This window comes from Apteryx mantelli, chromosome 2 (assembly GCF_036417845.1).
Source record: "Apteryx mantelli isolate bAptMan1 chromosome 2, bAptMan1.hap1, whole genome shotgun sequence".
Taxonomy (NCBI): Eukaryota; Metazoa; Chordata; class Aves; order Apterygiformes; family Apterygidae; genus Apteryx; species Apteryx mantelli.
Window position 1 is genome coordinate 120,401,773 of NC_089979.1, and position 21,124 is coordinate 120,422,896.

At 38.8% G+C, this 21,124-nt stretch overlaps 1 protein-coding gene across 2 annotated transcripts; it reads right to left on the reverse strand.

Annotated features, from left to right (window-relative positions):
- Positions 1-5,863: 5,863 nt before the first annotated feature.
- LZTFL1 (leucine zipper transcription factor like 1) lies at positions 5,864-16,874 on the reverse strand. Of its 2 annotated transcripts, none has more exons than XM_013950720.2 (10): positions 16,772-16,874; positions 14,951-15,075; positions 14,259-14,453; positions 13,702-13,762; positions 12,781-12,849; positions 11,294-11,359; positions 11,094-11,171; positions 8,225-8,398; positions 7,631-7,734; positions 5,864-6,831 (listed from the first exon to the last, which is right to left on the reverse strand). In XM_013950720.2, the coding sequence occupies exons 1-10, from the start codon at positions 16,772-16,774 to the stop codon at positions 6,813-6,815; spliced, it is 894 nt and encodes a 297-aa protein (XP_013806174.2). In that variant the 5' UTR covers positions 16,775-16,874; the 3' UTR covers positions 5,864-6,812. The 2 variants fall into 2 exon arrangements, with proteins under 2 accessions (XP_013806174.2, XP_067148556.1); XM_067292455.1 differs by lacking the exon at positions 16,772-16,874 and adding an exon at positions 16,662-16,666.
- Between the last annotated feature and the right edge of the window lie 4,250 nt (positions 16,875-21,124).

Consider the following 21,124-nt stretch of genomic DNA (forward strand, 5'->3'; position numbering starts at 1 on the left):
GTGTGCTTGGGCCCCTGCCAAGGCACATTTTGACATCAACCACTTCAGACAGGTCTCTCAGGGAAGGAGGCTACCAGCAGTGTCTGTAGCAACAAAAAGGGACTTAATGAGTCCAAGGACTCAGCTTCCTTCCTCTGTCTAACTATGGCTCCTTTCAGGTCAGGACTGGGCACCTTTCAGGTCCTTTTTGTGGAAGAGACTCGCTCAGCTGCCGTCAGCCTCACACCTCCAGCACCAGTGATTTGCTCCCTGCCAGCACTGCGTGTGCTGCTCCAGCATCCAACATCCTGTCATACACTGGCAGGGCTGAGGTGAGTGTCCAGCAGCATGCACGAGCGAGAGCCCCTACCAGAAGATCTTTGGAAACAAGCCCAAACTACTGAATACGTTGGGCAGTGTTGCTGAGACCAGCAGAACAACTCCTGGTTAAATTTCCCTGAGAGGCTCTCCATGCAATCTCCCACCCCACCGTGCTGGGTGTAGACAGTTGCCTGCACCTGTGACTTGCTGACCAGCCATGCGCAGTAGCAAGGTCACAAAGTGGGACAGAGGTAGCCCCTGCTTTGCAGGCTGGAAAAGGTGATTGTAGAGCTTTATGCATCTTGTATAAGTGAAATCAGTCTTCAAGGCAATGTTTTAGTGCTGCTGGAAATGGAGATTGACATTCGATAACATCACAGGTAGCCAGACCTTCCAATAGTACAACTTTGAGGGAGCTCACATCCATTCCCATCTTGCCAGCAGAACTGCAACATGCCAGCTACCCCTGGAAATATGTCACATGGAGAACCCTGAATTCTGCTGGAAGGAAAAATCCAATGACAATTTTAGGGCCATATGCTATTAACCTGAAGGACATACATATTGAGAAGCTACTGATATGGTTAACTGTCCCATATCATGAAAACTTTTGCAAATTATTAAGTTAAATATCCATCACTGTCTGTGGGATTTATTAAAAATGCTTATAAGTAGCTTACAGCATTTAATAAGTCACAGACAAGAGAGCCTTAAAAATAGATAGCACATAGCTAGCACTTGGGATAATGGTCATGCTTCTGTGTGAATAGATTACTCCTACTGATGAGTGTAATCAAGTTAAACATTTCCTTGGCTCTATACCTCCTTCCCATTACATTTCAAACTTGTTTACTAATGGACTGGGGAGACTGTGCAGGCAAGGAGGTGTGGTACACTTGGAGCAGGTCAGGCCAGATCAGGAAGTTCAGATGCAGTGAAATGAATCACTATCTCTCTCATAAATGTCAGCCTTATAAACAGCTGGATCATAAATCGCTGTCTCTTTTTAAAGGCAGTCATGCACACAGGCACCTAGTACAGTGCCTGTCATCCGGGTATCATCCGCCTTAAGAGATGGGCTCTAAATACCCTTAAAGGTATTTAAACATCTAACACCCAGTGATCCCTGCTATAAGACTTTCCACACACACACTTCAGATATGCTTTTCCTGATGCAACTCAAGATTTGTATCTCCTTTAAGAATTTCACTTCCTTTGGGTTGGGTGAAGACTTGGGCTTCATGTGGAGGGGCAAAGATAAGCTTCCAGACACAAGGACCATTACACTGGTCATTTTAAATGGGGATTAAGAAGAAATTTTTCCCCCCCTACTTACCAAATTCTAGAGTGTGGGGTTGGGAGAGTGGGTGGGAAAGACTAGGGGTTCATCTTTTCCATAGCAGGCCAGGGAATGACAGCACAGAATGAGAACTGCTCTGTGTAAACCTAACCAGAAGTAGGTATCCAAAGCAGGGAATCCCATTTCTCACTCAAGTAGAACTGGAAGTACTTAGGTGAAGGTACCAACTGAAAATCCTGGGCTTGTCTCTTGACACCTGGACAGTAAGATGCCAAGCACTTCTCCCAGCTACTTAAAACACATCAGAAAGGGAGTCTGGGGTCCTAACAACAGGTTGGGGGCTACGTCTGGAGGGTGAGGGAGAAGCTTAAGAACTCTGTCACTGAAAGAGATGGAAATGAGGGAGGAAGGAGTAGTAGGCGGCAGTGGAGGATGGCTGGTCTAGACAACTCCTAGATTATTCTACTAGGTACCCTGGACTTTATTAAGCTACATCCAGTTTTTAGGGCTATGATCCCTACATTTAAGAAAAGGTCTTGTGGTGCGCTTTCCTTGATGAGCCAGGCATGTGGGAGAGAGACAAAGTGTCAGCAGGAGCCAGCTCTAGTGTTTAGTAACTGCCATTCCTGGAGGCACTCCCTTCCAGACAGAAACATGCCAGCTGTTGGCATGTTGAATTGCCAAAGGGAAGTGATGGAAGAGTCTTTAAAGCCCCTACAAAAGTTTAGTGAAGCTATCAAGGAAAGCAGATATACAATCAAGGTAGCAGCTCCAGCTCCCCTTGTATGGTAGTAGATGCCACAGTGTTTTTCTGTTTGGATTTACTGTTCACAGTCACTGCTTTAAGCTCCATATTTCCTTACTTTAGGAGACAGAGAGAACCCAGATGGATTTCCAGACCTTAGACAACCCATAAGCCATGGCAACTGTAGGGTGATTGCTCCATGTGTAGTTGGAGATTATGGTTTCTCCTTTAAGCAGTTATTGGCAGTTATTACAGGAATGCAGTTATTCCTTCTAGCTCATTGCTGCCACTTGCCACTTGGTTCCAAACTGTAGATGATGCCCCTGAGGTCTGTACTCTGAACTCTTATATTCAGCCCCTTAATGACCCTAAAACTGTTCTGCACTACCTCAATCTCCAGTGATCAATTAATAATATAAGGCATCCTTATGGAGGCCTTATCCCTAAGAAAACATGCCTGGAAAGAGTCCCTCTTTTCACTCTCCTTGCCTTTCTTAAGCACCAGAGCTCTAGTCATCTTTGGGCTGTGGTCCTTTTTAGGGTACTCCTTCCACACAGGTGCACTCAATACAGCTCAGAGAATCGCACCTATTTCACCCAGACCTCAGAACCAGCTGGTGTAAAACCAAAGAACCCCAACCTGGCATATAACTAAAAGTGAAAGGATACTTGGTCTGTTCAGTCAGTCCTCTGCTTGCCAATGGATGCCAGTTCAGGCTTTGTCTCTGGGCTGCTTCTGCTTACCAGAAGCTGTCAGCCCTGAGCTCCCCTTTCAGAGCCCTGGCTACTGGTGGATTGAAATGGGGCTAAACAGAGAACTAATGCCTTGCGAGTGCTGCCTGCCATTGCCACAGGCTCCTGGTTATTAGCTAAAGAAGCAGTCTAAAGGCTACTCTACCTCCTTTCCCATCCACTTAGCAGCTGTCTCCACCTGGTTAAAGATGGCATCAATCTACTCAATACCAACCACCATCTACTTGTAACAAATATGCTGAGATACTATTAACTGGTTCCTACCAAAAAAAAAAGAAAAAAAGAAAGATACTAAGATACCAATAGATATTAATCTATTAAGATACTAAGACTGCTAAGACAGACTGACATGCATCTACCCACCTTTATTTGCAGGACAGTGGATCCCAAATATTACCCAAAATGCTGCCTAATGTTTCAGGATACATCTGTGTGGATGTAGTAAGACTTGGAAAGCAGATTTTTTTCCTGGAGTATTTGAGAAGGAGAGCAGATCAGAGGGCCTTCGGGGAGAATTTCGTAGGTGGCCAGAACAGGGCAGAAATTCTAGGCCAGTGCTTTCACTGTGCCATTGTCAAAATTAACAATCATAGGTTGATCCCTCTGGGCACATTCCCTACTCAAAGCCAGTTAAAAACATTTACAGCAGTAATTCTTACCTGCTCACATACAAACTTACCTTCAAATTATATTAAATTTGTTCTTAATAAGTTTTAAAAGGCCTGTCTTCCTAGAGCAGCTTGAACTTTGAGCTTGATCATTTCAGCCACCTGGCACCACAAAATGATTCGTGTCGTTTCCTGCGGCAGTAAGAATCATTTGTCTGTGTTTGACAGCATTTGGTGTCACACACAAACCAACAGTAGTCCTTGATGAAGCTGCAAAGAAATGAACTGAGAAATTTCAACAACTTTTTGGTTGGATCCAAATGTAAGTGCGTCATAGATGACTGTATATTCCCAGAAGTCAAGGTATATAGGAAATGTCCAAATTCCAGCTGTCTTTACATAGGTCTATCAAATGAAAGAGGATCACTTGCAGTCTAAGGGTTATGGATTGGGTATTCATTTTATGACATTTAAAGAAAATGGCTATTATTCATAAGAGGAAAAGAGACTGAAGAGTTAAAGAGCATTAGGGAATATATGGTCTCATTAAGAAGGCAGCAGTACTACTGGCTTATCTATTAATGACCAACTGTTGAACTCTAGTAATTGTTACAGTGAAGGGGTGTTTTTTGGCTGTCAGAGTCAATACTAGTGAAGCTGAGCTGCCTAGATTTCATTCCTGCAGGAAAATATCCTTCACTTTGCAAGCAAAAGCACAGCTTGAAAGAGATTTGATTCCTGCAGATCAGCCAGTTATGGAGAAATTCTGTTTCCTTCAGGCATAACTAGAGAGTTAACAGCTCAAGTGGAAGAAATGGATGGTGCTTATTTGAGCAGTGTAATGAACTTCCAATGATCAAAGGCTAGTAGATACTGTATTAGAACTTACACTTCAGAGAGAGAAGTGCAGTTAAAAAAAAAACAAAACAAAAAAACCACACGTGATCAGGAGATTCAAATGTCATCTCTATCTCCTAAATATTGTACCTATCTCAAAAAAAGGAGAATTGCGATCGTATAATGCCACAGATCTTTTTTGAGAGGCAAAGAGACAATGTATTTTTATCAAAAGCTCCATCAAAACACATTTACCGTAACCATTCATCAATACAAACCAAGAAGAGCATCACACTAACCTCATATTCTCCTCACTAGCAACCTGCAAAACAGATAATCAGTCAAAGTCAGTGTTTAAATTTTGCACTTTAGAGCTCTCTATAGGACTGGCCTTACACATTTGATAAGGTCTGTAACCACTTTCTACGATGAACTTACTTCACTGAGACCTATGCATATGCTGAAGTTGAGAGTGTACTTCCCTGCTGAAACGCTGTCTAAGCAGATGATGAAGGCCTATCAGAGATTCAATATTCTAGCTAAGTCAGAAGCCAAGAATTTGTCATAAAAGAGAAAAATAGCAGAAATCATGAGATTCTCTGCCTTTCTTAAACTGTTCACCTGACATTTTAACAATAGTAACTGATCTTCTTAAAGTGAGTTCCATTACAGTGAAAAACACTTGCAACATTCATCCAGACAAGTAGTCCTGTTAATGTCAGCATAACGACTCTGAGCAAATGCAGGCCAGAAAGCTCTTTGATACATCTGTGTTCAGAACTTAATATTTTAGTGACTGTACAAGAGACAAAGGAAAAAAAAAAAACCACACACACACACAAAACCTTTTCATGAATTTAACTTAATGCTGCATGTGGAGTATGTAATCCCACAAAGCCCTACTATCGTGCTACAGCAATAATAAGTTGCTACAGATGCAGAGCTTTATCCAACCCAATCCTGTTTAATTAATGGGGGAAAAAGCACAAAAAAAGACTGCAGAAAATACGACAATTTTAACAGCTATGCCCTTTTGAAAGAGAGAGAGAGCAAAAATGGTCCCAAGCAGCTCCAGAGACAAGCTTCTGTTGTAGATGCCAGTTTCTGCAGCCTCCAGCACACACACAAACCTTTTCCCAGCCCAAGCACTGGTGTGCTTTCTTACAGCTGGTTGATGTGGTGCAGCCCTTGGCATGAGTTTATAATTTACATGTTTGTATTATTTCTAGCAATATCCTTTATTGATCTGCCACTATTTCCTACAGGTATAAGAAAACAGCTAAATAAAGTGTTCCCCGTAAAGAAACAGCTCCTTAAAGATGAAATTTTTGAAAACATAATGGTTTTATTTGGAGTAATATACAACATATCAACAGGGAAAGATGAACAAGTAAAAAGCACTATAAATAGGCTGCCAGATGAATCCAGGGCAAAGGATTTCAAGTACAAGATGTGAGAGAAAAAAAAACAAAACTCTTTTCAGTGAGGCTGCAATAGGAAAGGAGGTGAAAACATCTAAAATAACTTATCTCCTGAGAAAGCTGCTTCATTAGCAACTTAGGCTTTTTCAGATTGTCATCTTAACACTAGGAATATTGGGAAGAATCAGAATTCCAATGTTCAGATTTGTTTCAAATAAATTCAAGGGCAATAGCATAACTGCAATTAATGGCTTTATTTAAGACTGCCAGATGTTTCCCCTATGCAGTATATTTACCTCATTATCTCAAGAACAACCTCTAGCAAAATGTTACTGATCAAATTTTGCTGAGGGATCAGACATCCAGAGTGAATAATAATACTACAGAACTAGTGTCTTTTTTCCCTCCTGCTCTTTTCTTCCACTGATGTAATTTTCAGAGATAATGCCACATCATGGCTATGTGAATGAAAGTAACAACTGGAGTTTTCACCTCAGAGACATCTAAGAAAAAACTAATACTTATTTTATCTTTTTTTCTTTTCTTAATAAAAATAAACATTCTTTGTAAAGAATTGTCTCAGTTCTTCAATAAACTACTGTTTGCTGTTTCTCAGGGAATGTGCAAAGATAACAATTAAAGACATTACTACAGAAACTAATATCCATGACTTAAGTTTAGAAGGAAGTAAGGTAGAAGTTTCAGCATCTTATTAGTATTAATAAAAAGTTATTTTAAGCACTAGAAGCAGAAAGTAAACCAATCAAAACAAAAATACTATAAAAATAACACCAAGTCTACATTTTCTTTCTATGGCAGCTTCTGATAGATCAGATGTTCTTTGTAATTTAGTCCTCTGGCTCATATCTGAGGATAAAAAAAAAAAAAAAAATCAAAACAGAGTAGAAAATACCTAAAAGACAATTTGTTTCTAAAGAAAATATAAAACTCAAAGAATTACTGCTGTTTGCAGTATGTTCATGTCAACATTCACTATATGACTTAGGTCACAGACAAATATATGTAATTTTTAGACTATTTTCTCCTTTTGCAATTGGCCAGTTTACAAAACAGTAGAATGAGGGAATGAACAGGAGCCCACCCACAAATCCTGGAATACTGGCAGAAAAGTTTAAACAGCTCTTTGAATTTCCACCCCTGCCCTCGCACAGCATAGGTCTAAGGAATCAGTGTTGCCAAAGATCACTTGCCATTTACAGAATGATAGTCTTCTACTTAATTTAAGGGCCAGGGTGTATCTTTATTACTCAATACAGGCCTAACCCTGCTTACATACTGGGTACTTCTCACTCTTATAAACAAATGTGTAAGAAATAAGATAATGCCAAAGCAGCAGGTACTTCTCCCTTCTGTATCTATGTGTGTAGCATTTGAGGTCTTAACTACCATACCATGGATATTGAGCTTCCCTTCAGGATACTACATATTCTCATTATTTGCTAGGCAATAGCTGCTGTTGCACACATCAGTCTTATTCACCTAGCATCCATTAAAAGGACTGGCCTATCAAAAGTCAGGAAACAGCTTAGTAGAAAATCTTTTCAAAGGAAATTTTAGAATCTGTTTTAGATACTTTCACAGTTATACAAATAAAATGGGAGTAGATCATGCATCTTGTTTGGACAGTCAGAACAGTACCACTTACTTAGAAAGCTTTTTACGTAGATCCTTTATCTGTTCATTCTTCTTTATAAGAATCTCTTTCATGTTGCAGTAGGCAGCTGTTTGCTGAAATTTCTTCTCTAATTCCTACATAGCAATAACACCAAAATATTGTTTACTTATATATTAAAACTAGGGTAATATGCTTTTTAAAGATGACTTTTTTCCTCCTTAGGTTTCAGAACACTGGTTTCTCTAACAATTCCCTATTCAAATTTAGCTGAAGTCAGCTAATAGATTAAAATGTTATTATCAGGAGAGAAAGACAGAAAGACAGGCTTTATTTTCTAAGGAAGTCAGGCTAAAAAATCTTCTGAAGATTGGGAATACAGTTTGCATTCCTGTAATTATATGCATATGAATGGGCAATATTTAAGCATTCATCTAGTTATATTCACGCAGTGAGCTGTGTATTTGCTATTTTACATATAACCATGTTTTTCCACAGACAAAAATATGCTTGCACCAATGTGACTCTAGTAAACTTGTGGTCCTTGCACTCTGGTGCATGCTTGTTAAATTCTTAATCAGTTAAAAAGTGAGCAAGGAGCCCATCTTTACATTACAAAAAGCTGACCTTTTCAGCTGTGGATAGTTGATCTTGAACCTTAAGCAAGTCATGCTTTGTTGTCACCAAGTTCTCTTCCAAGGATTTTTGATTTGCAGTAGAGTCATTCAGGGTCTTCTCAAACTGACATTTCAAAGCTGCCACTTTATTTTCCAGTTCAGTTATATCCTGGTTTACATTAGCCTTCAAAAGAAGAAATATTTAAAATGTCAAATGCAAAATTCCATATAAAATGGGTATGTGTTAATTTTTATGACTTATGTCTTCACTATTGTAAAACCCAACCTAAAAGTGCTTTAACTAACTAAAGTAAGAAATTCCACACATTAGAGAATACTGAAAAAAAATACACTTCTAGATTTAAAAATTGTTAATAAATGCATTTTAAAGATGATTGGAGCATTTTTTCTGCCAAGTTGAGATATCAAGTTCTTGTTCTTCGCTTCTTTATAAGAATTAGGTGAAACTATGTAATGAAGCGTAACACAAGAAGTTATTTAGCATATGGAAATAGTATATTACAGTTTAAGATCAGAATATCTATGTCACATTTTTAAAGCCATTATCACAGCCGTTTTAAAAGTCATTAGTGTAATACATTGTAGGAAAGGATGACAGTGTTAAGGATCATATTATCAATCAGGCACTGATGTTGCACTGTTTTCTGATGAGACATAAAAAAACCCATCTCCACAGTTGCTTGTGAGGCAACTTCCATAACTGTGAGAGGAAACAACCTGACCTCTTTTTACCATCAGCCCTGGGCTGCTATATTCATGTAACTGTTCTGTGGTTTTCAAAAAAAAAAACAAAAAAAAAACAAAAAACCCAAACAACCCCCCTCCCCCAAACAAAAGGGCTCTCAAAAGCATAATGACCCAGGATGAGGCTGAACTACCAGCACCTTAAAAAGAACAAACCCCTAAAACTAAGGAAGCTTTGCTTCATTTTCTGTGTGGGAGGTGGTGAGTGTAGGCACTATTATCAATTGTATTCCTACGTAGAAGGAAAGCTTATTTTGAATTTTGATACCTAGTCCAAAACTGCACTGCTGAAAAACACCACAGAGTATAATTTGTTTCAGATTAGAAAAACGGTCACTGTCTGTTCTGAACTGTGACACTGAAAGAGTTAACTACATTAACATTCTAAATCCCCAAGTTAAAACTACATTAAAATTCTAAATCCTCAAGTTAAACCAATACATCAAGCAGTTCCTCCCAAACTGTGGTCCACATTTGTTTTGTGGAATCATATTTAAGCTATAAAGAAAAATAATTAGAAATTACTGAGATAAGAATTGTTCCTTAAAAAAACTGTTGTAGTTTAGCAGCCATTTGTTTGTCCAAAGAGTTTGAAAACTACTGCTTAAAATCATATGAACCCAGATGCACATTATCAACATCCATCTTAAAAAAACGTGGAGTGAAACTAGAAGAAATGTAGAATTTTCTCCAAACAACTAATATATTCAGTGATTAAATAAAATGGTATATTTCAATACTATATCTACTAGCTAGTTTTAACTGCCTATATATGCCCATAAATAAATAATATAAGAGCAAGTGAGGAAGGTGATAGATTATAGAGAAGAAATTAGGACGTGAAAGCTGCAGATAGTCAGCAGCCCTGACATTCAGGCCAGTTCATGTTTAACCCCAAAAGAAGGATGAGATTTGGTTCCAGTCTTTTCAAACTACAATCCAGGATTTAATACAACTCTTTAATATTAAACCTTTATCTATTTTATTAAACCTTAAATTATTAAAGAAAATATTTGCCATGACTGATAAATTCCCTAAATAATACTGTACTGAATACAGATTTTGAAAGTTACTAGACAAAATTAGAGAAGAAAGCCAAGTACATACCATAAACCCCCAGTTAGAAAGCAAAATAAAAAGAAATCATGATTAAAACATGAAAATTGAAGTGGAAATAGTGAACTTGAAAGCTTGCTTCAAATCTGAAAATACTGCAGGAATTAAAAACATCAGTTTCTCAAAAGAATGGGATTAAAGTGTTCTAATTTTGCTAAAAGTTTGAACTAAAATATTTTAAATTTAAGACAAAAAATCAAATATGAATAAACTTGAGAAAATCCTTATTATTAACAAAATAAAGGTACAGGCTTAAAGAAAAATACTAAAGTGACGTGAACAGATTTTCCTATGTCAGTCTATAGGAGCACTACCTTTTAATGTTTTTTTCTGTAGCAACAACTAATCGTGTCTGAATCCAACATTTACAGAAAAGATTCAAAACTTTGTGTAGTAAAAATACCTGGTGAACCATTTTTGATAGTACGTTGATATGGGTAGAATTATTTAAAATTAAACATTTGCCATCTGACCCACGCTCATTGACGTTTGTGGCAAAACTTCAACTGATGTTTAGGAATATACGATCGGGACATACATGCATGCATTTAGGTTTTTAAAATCTGAATCAAGAAGAAGCAAGTCTGGCTTGTGCATGTCTTTATCAAGCAACTGTGATAAATGCTGGAAAAAATAAGAGTTTTATTGTTGCTATAAAAAACAGATTAGATGTCATTGTTTTATTAGCAAAAAGGAGGAAACAGACGTAAACTTACCTTTGTTAAAATAAATATTGCCCTTGAAAATATGAACTCTGAAGTAATACTTTCTGATAGTATCTTATCATGGTCTATGTGACACAAAATATGTCATAAAATAAACTAACATACTAGGTTATCTGCTGACTGACAGACCAGCAGAAACACGACAACGTCAGCAGGAACATGACAATACTAAGCTGAACCTTTATATTTGCCAGAAAGGAAACATACCACACAGACCAATTAATGGCATAGTAGTGATAAATACTGGGGAAAAAACCCTGACAATTACATTACCTTTTGATCTCCCTGGATCATCTGTAAATCTTTCAGTGACTTCTCTAGTTTGGCCTTTTCATCTAGTGCAGTTGTAGCCTGCAAAAAAACCTCATAAGCATATTTTCATTGAAAACATGACAATAACAACAATTATATTCTTATTTGAATAGTTTTAATATTTAAATAACATTAAGTATCCAAGCTCGCAGTGAATTTACCTGTGTTTCTATTGTCTTGAGTCTGGTCTTCAATTTTTCATTTTCTTCTTGAAGTCTAGCAATTTCCTTTGGGTAAATAAACAAGAAATAGTTCGCGTGTGAACACTCTTGTGCTATTTTCAGTTTTCCAAATATTTCAAGTAAGAAAATAAGCCTAACAGTTCAAGAAAGCAAGAATGCTTGTAAATGCTTGTAAAGATGGCCTTGCTGATAAGGATTACTGACTTCATAAGCCTGACGTGCAAGTTATTGCATCTTCTGCCTCAGATAGCAAGGAATTAAATATATATGAGCAGTTATACTGTAATCTATAAGACCTCTCACTTAAATTTAACATTTGTTTTACTGAATCAGGGTCAATAAGTTTATCATCTTGCAGTATAATGGTTCATGATAACAAAATTGCATGTTAGAGATACAAATCTCATTGCTGTTTATCACTTATATTTTCAATTAACAGGCAGGTAATAATTTATTCACAGTTCCTACCTAAAAGAGAAATATCAGGCTACTGCTTATAATGTTCTGTGTCACAGGAAATAACCATGTTTTAAACCAGTCATGGTAAATTTACTATTTAAACTTTGAATTATTTTTGAGACAAAAAGATATCAGATGCACATAGTTAACTAAACCTGTTGTGAAACAGATTCTGAATTTACTTTTAAGAAATAATTACATTGAGCTATAAGTAAAACAGAAGTACGAATGTTTTAATTATCTTAAAAGGTAATAACAATCATGACTGAGACACTGTTCTTGACAGGCCCCTTTGGTAATGCAGCCTGGAAGACAGAAAATGCAACTCTTCATTGAATAGCTTCTTGGTTCCTCGTGCTTTAAAAACGTATTGTAAGATGTGTGGCATTTTTAAATAGCCAAATAAGTTCAATCTGTAATAAAAACTGTTGCTAATATTAAGTATTAGAACATGTTTTACAACTATGAACATTTTTAACAAGTGGGAAATTAGGCATTTTCAAATTTAGTAAAATTCAAGTTCTTTCTTAAGTTCTTGTTTCTTTAGGAGAAATTTAAGCTACAAAAAAAACCCCAAAAGATGGAATTTAATAGGACTGACTTCAAGCAATACAGAAAATTCCCGATATCCTAATCATTTCAGCCAGCTACATATTTTAATTTACTTCCTTGTAGGAAGTCCAGCTTCATGAAACACAGCTGAATAGTAGTTTCTACTAACTTTAGTCATTAAATGGAAAAGTAAAAAATTACAAAAGCCAAAGTGTCTTTGCAAAAGGGAGTTTAATATTGCAATAAATGCTAGAGGCCATAACCAAACAGTAAATAAAAGGTACTTCAGAATATTTATTAATATATTAGCATTTTACTTTGCATTCCGTTGTATATAACATTCACTGCTGAATAGTGAAAGATACATTATACAAATATTACTGTACAGCTTTCCAGTTCAGCTGAATATGCAAAACAGTCATCAATTACAGCTGCATCAAGAGACAAATTCTTACCTTGTTTAGCAGCTCTGACCCACCTTCATTTAATGGAGCCAGTTTCGGCTTAATGAGATCAGCACTGGGCTAAAGTGATGATAAAGGTTAAAAAAAAAAAGAAAAAAAAAAGAATGATACAGATTGTTCAGAGGAAGAAAAGTATTCTTTCAGGCTGTAAAATAACTAATGGCAGTCAATTCTGCTTTCTTTTGGAAAGCAAATGAATGATCTTTTATTCTGAGTTCATTTTTACTGGTAGCCTGGCCCTAAAATTATATATAGCCACATTATATAATTCACTTTCAGCTAAAGTTTAAACAGAAGTACTGCACACAAACAGAAAATTCAAATTAATAAAAGACCACTGATGCTGCAGCTACTAGAAGACAGAAGAGTTAGGGGGAAAAAAAAAAAAGTGATTGTAAGTCAAAAAAATGTACCTAGTTCAAAATAATTTAAAATTTAAGTACTCAAATATTATCTGTATTAATTAAATATACATTTATGTTACAAAACAAATAAGATTCAATGTTATTCATACAAGATAAGCTAGAGCTATATCTGTATTGTGGGATCTTCTCAGCTTCATGTTGGGACAAAGCCTGGCCATGAGCCTGTGCGCGTTTTACCACAGCTTCCAGGGGAAGGGAACCCGGGAGCAGATGCTCCAACACATCCCTGGTCTGGCTGACTTTGGGATCAGGCTTAGGAGGCATGTCCAGAGCGTGCAGAATCCCTAAACTAGAAATAGCCAAGGCAAGTCAGTGTGAGACTTGCTGCTGAATTGTAAACTGCTACTTTTTGAAGACCTTTAAAGGTTACATTGAGCAAATACTTTTTTCTCTTAAAACACAAAGAGGCAGTACTAAGTAATTATTTTAAACACCACTCCTGACTCCACATGGCATTTAATTATGATATTTTAAAATAAAACTCTACCTTCTTGTTTGAAGATGTAAATTCTGACTTTTCAAAATCAGCAACCTGTTCCAACAATTCTCTTGAAGAGAAAAATAAAGGGAGGCATTCATTTACTGAATGAGCTATGTCATGAAACACATTCTACCAGGCTCATGCTATGCTCCTTATTGAGTATAAGATTCTTGTTAGAAGTACAGGATGAAACTCCATGCAAATACAATAAACACAATGGACAATGTCATGCAGTAGTACGGTATATGTATTAAAATTGTAAGATATTTAAATCAAAGACTCTAAATAAGCTACTTATAATCAAATTATTAATCAAATCCTATCACTCACTCTTAACTGATTAATTTAAGTAATAATATTACTCACAAATAAAACATTTTCCATGACAAATCTGAAAGTATCATTTATCTCGCTACTTTATAGACAGAAGATTTGAAACTAATCTATCATTGGTACAATAGGAAAAGAATAACTTTCTAAGGTTAGGAAAAGAATATAAGTAAGCAACACTCAGAAGTTTTCTTATTATTGAAAGAGGTTCTCTATAGTCCAATATATGTTACCGATTCTCCAACTCAGAGATGTCTGTCTGTAACTTAAGGTACCATTTTTCAGCCTGTGAAAAGAGCTGGCGTAGAAGTAAAACATTGGTGTAAGCTGTATTTATGAGTTCTGATTCCACTTCACTGTGTACAACAGTCTGCAATCCATCCAGCATGTCCGTCACCTCATCAACTGTGAAGGTCTCCTCAACAAGTCTAAACAGAAAAGTCACACAGGCCATATATGATAAAGATAACAATTCTGCATTGTTATAAGAGACCTCACTACACCAAGTATCACTTATAAATAACACAATGTCCTTCTAAAACCATCTGCTATCAATAATTATTAGATGACAATGCCACAAGTAATTTTGTTAATCCATTTACATTTTATCTTGGAAACACTACAAACAGAAATATAACTTCCATTTAGAGTCTCGTATCAAATTTAGACATAAGAAGTAAGACGTAAATCAATGTCATGCTGTTATTTCTATGCTAATTCCTAAGGATTTAAACAACAGTTTTAAAAGGGCTTGACTTGTAATATTCAGAAAAATTATGGGGTCTTTCTTGCTCAGTACGAATATATAAACTGTCTGAAGAAAGTCACCCCATCAAGCATTAAACCTACAACTGTCACTAACATATTTTGCTCAATTCTGGCTCCCTGCAATTTTTAGCTTACTACAGTATCCTCCTCATGCTACCTGCTGTCCTTAAGGTCCTGAAAACAAGAATCCACTGTTTTTAGACGTAGGCCACGCTTGGAACGAGCAAAGCGCATATAGTTGATCACTTCATTCTGGTGGTGCTCATTAAGGCCTAGCTCTGCCTGTAGACAAGGAGATAAGCATAAAGATTCACACATTGAAATAAGTGAAAGGGAACATTAGTATTGCAAAGACTTGCCCTCCAACTAGTTTCCATGCTTGCTTTTTATAAAGGGTTATCATGTTTACTAGTATGTTAGAAAACAAGCATATTTTCACATGTGTAACCCCTGCATATCTCACATAAGTGCTACCCCTTTAAAAGTACCAGTACTTCAAAATAAATCCTCAAATAACCAATACCCTCAGAAAAGTCATACAAAATCAGCAGCAGAGACAATCTGGAAAAGGCTATAAAGAATCAGAAGGACTGTAGGGGAGAGGAAGCTCTTGGATAAAGTTTTCTTTGTATTATATGTACACGTGTATAATCCAGCTGAACTATATATTTATCTTTTAAAGATGCAATAAAAGAAATACACAGGAAGGTAAGTTATGTTGCCCTGTTAGTTTATATGTAAAATCATGAGATTTCCCATGTAATCTTAAGTGATAACCCAGATTTGTTTCTTATCAGCCTACTGCCCAGAAACAAAGATTTTTAGGGCAAATTAAGAAAGAATTGTTTTTTTAGATCTAGCTAATTAGCACTTCCATGTATGTCTGCATTTCAGATGAAGGAGTATTGCATGGCAAATTATGTTAGATTAAATCTTGCTAGTGCAGGTAGCATCAGTCACAAAGAGGCACGACCTTCACAAGGCATGAATGGGAGTTTATAATCACAGTCCCTGGCAAGCTGGTGCAACCAAAGGTGAAGTCTATTTTATTGACTCCAACGTACTGGGCTAGCACTGCTGATGCTGGAGGCAGCAAGACAGCCACTCAGTCAAAACAAGTAATCTGATCGCTTAATCCTTATTAATACAACTGCACAGTGTAGCTCAAGTATAAATGCAATACTGCAATACCTGGATGAATAATACTGAAAATGTGAGCACAAATCCAGACCTCTTGGAAATTAAAGGCAGTCTAGGAAAGGCCAATAGCCGTTAATAAAGCAAACTCTCACAATGTGGCTGCAAATCTGGCATCTCCCACAAAGTCCCAGTACTTGCAAATGAGATCACCTGAGAAGCCCAATTTATGTTCTGTTGCTGCTCGGTTTTCTTTAGATGAAAAGTTTCTCTTCATTACAGTTAGGAAAGAAAGAAAGAAATATGCTAACACCAGTGCTGAAACCTCAGAATCCAGAAAGCGGCTACAAAGGCAAATTAAACCGATAAATAAATAAAGTCAAGCCAAAGCCATTCGTGATCTCTAGATCAGTTACGCTGATCTCCAGTTAAGTAACTGCGGCATCGGATCCTGCAAAAAGCTCAAACACCGCCAGTCTCCGCAGAACCCAGCAGGGATGAGACAGACGCCCAGAACCGCGAGCAGCAGCAACTCTCCCGAGCGGCCCTTGCACGACAAAGGGCTGCACCCCCCCTACAGGGCTTAGGCGGGCTGCCCTCCCTGCCCCAGCTCCAGAGGCGACAAACAAGGAGGGTCTCCTCAGGACTACGGCGCTGCTCAGCGGGATTCTGTCCCTCGCCGTCGTGAGGAGCCCACTTTCACCCGGGACGGCGGCCGCCAGCGCCGGTACCCTGTGTCCCGAGCTGAAGAGGCCCGCCGTGTGGAGCAAGGCCAGCAAAGGGAGAGGCGCCACCCTCCGCCCTGAGGACCTGCCGGTCCAAAGGCAGCTCCGTTACTCACCATGGCGGCCCCTCGCCGGTGCCGAGGGGACGGTTGGGGCGACAGGAGCCAACGGTTGACTACGGGGTGACGGTTGCCATAGAGAACGAAGCCTCGCGAGCGTCCTCGCTGCGCTCCTATTGGCGGGGACGCGCTCACGTGCCTCGCGCTGGTCTCCCCCTCGGCGTTGCGCAGCCGCGTCCCTGGCGCCCCTCCGCCTCGGCTGGTGGCAGCGGCCGTTTCCCAGGGCAACCGCCGTTGACACCCCCCCCCCCCTTCACGGCAGGGACTCACGCCCTCCAACGGCTCCAACGGCTGCGGATGCGCACTTCGCCGCCACGCCGCCCGGCTCGGCGCGTGTGCCCGGGGGCGGGGCGGCGCGGGCTGGTTTGGGGGTTCTTCTGTGGGGAATTTAACATACTCCTTCCCGAGGGGGGCGGCGGGCAGCCCGAGCGCCTTTCTGCCTGCTGTGGAGAGCAGGGCTGCCGGGGTCCTGGTCTGCAGCCGCTGGGGGTCGGGTTGGTTTTCCTCTGCTCTTCGTTCACCCCATTGGAAATGGGGGCAGGCAGAGACCGGAGTAAACAGGGGTGGGAGGCTGTGCGAGTGTGTTTTTTTTTTTCTTTTTTTTGCAACGTCTGGTGTTTTTTGTGGTTTTTGTTTGTTTTTCTTTAAGCTGTCAATCGCCTCAATGTTCTGCTGTCTTGGCGAGCAATATATAAAGGTTGCTCCATTTGTCTCAAACCGCAGGGGGGCAGGGGGGCTGGCCGGGTAGAAAGCCTTCCCGAGCCCCAAGCGCCCTGGGGGCTCTCTGCCGGCAGCGCTGTGTCCGAGGAGCTCAGTGGCCCATGCTCTAGGCACGTTCCTGCCGGAAGGAAGAAAACAGCAGCTTGGTCCCCGGCACGCACGAATCTGAGGCAGAGCTGCTTATCTTGCCCAATAAGCACATTTGGGGATGAGGTTTGCGAAAATGGTTATCATTTCGATCTTCCTGGAGGAGGATTTTAATCTCGGTTAAAGCACACAGCTAAGAAGGGCAGAACCTTCATAGGCAGCGGGAACTGGCTACAGGAGGCTGTTAGCAAGAAGGTTGACCTGTTGCCAAGTTTCTCTCCTGTCTAGCTCTTCCATTTGGCCGTGTACCGTTTTGCCACTGCCTCTACCCTCCATCCTCTCTATTTCATCTCTAACTAGTATCAATAACCTCCACTGTGCTGAATGCCAGATCAACTGTGCAAGCATACTGGGGACAGAAATGCTGGCAATTGGATGGAAGTGAGTAAAATGAATGGGGGCCTCTTAAAATTGTAATAACAAAGGTAAGCAGGTGAGCATTTGTGACCTTGATAATTGGTAAACCAGTTTTGTTTAAGAGCCCTGTTCTGCACTGAGATTATTGTGGTCAGTGCTACTGCATGACAGGTTACGAAGGTTTGATCTGATGTGGTTCACATTACTGAAGTAATCTCATTGAAGCCTAATACCTCTGATTCTCTAGCATAATGTTCTGATTTCACTCTGGTGTAACAAGAATGAGATGCGTTGGAGTATCTTCTGATAGATGCCACAATGAATTCTTTGCTCAGACAGCTGTGGATTAATAGCACGTATTTGAAAGAACCTGAAACTGTTAAGGATCTTTGTGCATAGTGCTTTATAGTGTTACAGTGTTTATGGTGTTTTAGTGTTGGACAGATGCATGCATTTTGGTTAGTGCTTAATAAAACTGAAACCTGGACACTCCTAAGGTTAGTTTAGATTGTGTTCCATAAAGCAAACACACAAAACCAAATCAGCAAACAGAAATACCAGTGATATTTATCTTTAAAACCAGATGTAAAATACAATCTTAAAGCAAATGCTGTATTTTCCCAGCAACAACATGTGCATGGAGACTGAAGTGTGAAGTTAATACTGTTTGAAACATTTTAAAAAACATAAAAGAAGTCGGATCAGATTCTTATTTATATTAGGGCTTTAAAAATCAACTTTAATGGGCTTTATTTACAGGTGATAATCTGTTAGATAATACCTTTTTTAATGTCTTTTCACTGAAGCTGTGAAAAATGCAACTTTTACTTTTTTTTGTAAACATGGTAGAAATTAGATATTATATCATCTAGCCTATTTGTTTATAGTATGCCTATTACCAATGCTTGTTAGTTGCATGTAAAATTTACTAGATTCATCTGAGTGCCCTTTGCAATTATTACAATAGTTTTATCTTCAAAATACATTATAATCATGAATTCACTGGTCTGCTGATGTGATTGTACTTTTAATCTGTTTTAGTTTTATGATCAAGCAATTAAGATACTTACAGAATAAATACCTGCTGAAGACTACATAAAGTGCCAGAGAGTTTCTGTTCCCATGTGCTGTTGACACCCCTATTCAAAACTAAAAGTGAGGAATCTTTACTCATATACTTTTATCTGTTAATTGTCTGCTGTGCCAGCTTGAACAAATTACTCTGCCTCATTTTTTTTATCTGTAAAATAGGCATGATTCTGTTCAGATACTCAAGAGAGGTGTTGTTTGGAAACTCACTGAATTCACAAGAATGCTTTGAGATTCTTGGATCAAAAGCACTTTGTATATGCAAAGCATTTTATGATTCATCAATAGTAAAGTGCTACTATGGAGATTTCTACCTTTGTATATTACAATTTTGATATAATTGGGAAGTTTGGCTTCCTTTCTGTGCTGCAAAGGAATTTCTACAGATAACTTTGTAGTTCTGGGCTGAAATGGCAAGCTTATTTCAGCAATAGGTGCCTTGCTGGCAGCAGAGGAATATAGCTGCCCTCAGAGAGTGCAGCAAAAGCAACTGCCAGAGCCCACTGTCTCGGAATAACAGAAGGAATAAGCATGCTGATTAAAGAAGCTTTTGTACTGATGACTTCTTACATAAACACAGTTTAAAACTCCCTTTCTCAGCTTCTATACATTTTCTTCATTTTTATTTTCCACTTTTTATTTTCCAACTTTTAAGTTGGCTAGCAGTTGGCTATGAAAATCCACATCATAGTTAAATTGTTCTCTTATTCTCATGATCCATTTCTCTATTTTGCACCAAGCCTCCAGGCTCTGTCTGGGAAAATGTGTCCAGGCTGTTGGTCAGATGGTGAGGAGCTAATGGAGGGAGAGCAGGAGGCAAGGTGATGTGTCCTGTGCCCGCAGCCTGATGTGGAAGGAGAAGAGCTAGCCAGCTGGCAGTCAGGCAGGCTGAACCTTGGAGGTGGGTAATGCCCCAGTCAGGACATGGCCATGCTGTTATGGGATTGTGTAGCAGTGTCACATCATGTGTCTACTACATATGAGTTGAGTTTAGGGCAGAGGACCTTGCAGCCACGCCTTTAGGATGTGTGGATAGACATGGTGCCAAAGGGCAGCCTATGCTGCGTAGAGTGAGGATATGGATGGTTTACACCAGGCTACGTGCATTTTCACTAGTGTTGTTCCTGGGAGTTGACAAAGCCTGACCCATATAACCAATAATATATTTATATGATATCAGTCCATCGCTGTAAGTCTGTTCCTCACTTAGGTCCCTTTGGTGTTCTGTTTGCTTTTAAGATAATTCTTCTAATATTAGCCTTGAACTGCTTCTGTATAAGTTTCAAGTTCTCAATTGCAATATAGAAGATAGTGAAGATTTCTGACACATCAGTACTTTCATTAGTACCCAGGAAGAATGAGTGAAAAGTAAAGGGGCAAGCTTTCTGCATAACATGAAATTACTTCCGTTACTCATTGTTATAAAGGAATGTGAGTAATTTTAGAAAAAAACAAGCAAAACTTGGCTGGGCAACATAACATGAGACAGAATTCAGAGAGGATTGCTGGATAACCAGGAGCAGAAGAAAGAATGTAAAATGCGTAATTCTACAGCAGCTTTAATTATTCCAGAAAAAGCTATAGACCTTCTTACGGATTCAATGAAACATCTTCTCGAAGTAGAGCAGTTGCTAAAAAATACCATATATACTTTTTAAAAAGGAAATAGAGAACACCAAGGAAAATACCTTAGTTCTGCTATACAGAACATTGGTGTATCCTTGCTTAGTCTATCTAATCCAGATTTGGTCAGCCCATCTGAAATAAGTTACACTTGAAATCCAGACATGGGCAATAAAAATTATTATAACCATGGTACTGCTTCCATATGAAGAGAGACTTAAAAAGAGCTGTGATAGGTGATAATTTGTTACATCAACTCGTGAAGTGATTTTACCATGAAACTAGGCACTAAGTACGGGCTATCAACTCGTGAAGTGATTTTACCATGAAACTAGGCGCTAAGTACCGGCTATCACCACAATGATTGTACTGAGCCAGCAGAGCGATATTGCATTGTGAAATGTATGCGCGCGA

Excerpts from the sequence above, each read along its gene's own strand:
- LZTFL1 (XM_013950720.2), bottom strand. Across the intron at positions 8,399-11,093 it reads TGATCCAGGGAGATCAAAAG|GCTAATGTAAACCAGGATAT; the intron begins GTAATGTAATTG and ends CTTCTTTTGAAG. Across the intron at positions 7,735-8,224 it reads AACTATCCACAGCTGAAAAG|GAATTAGAGAAGAAATTTCA; the intron begins GTCAGCTTTTTG and ends ATTGCTATGTAG.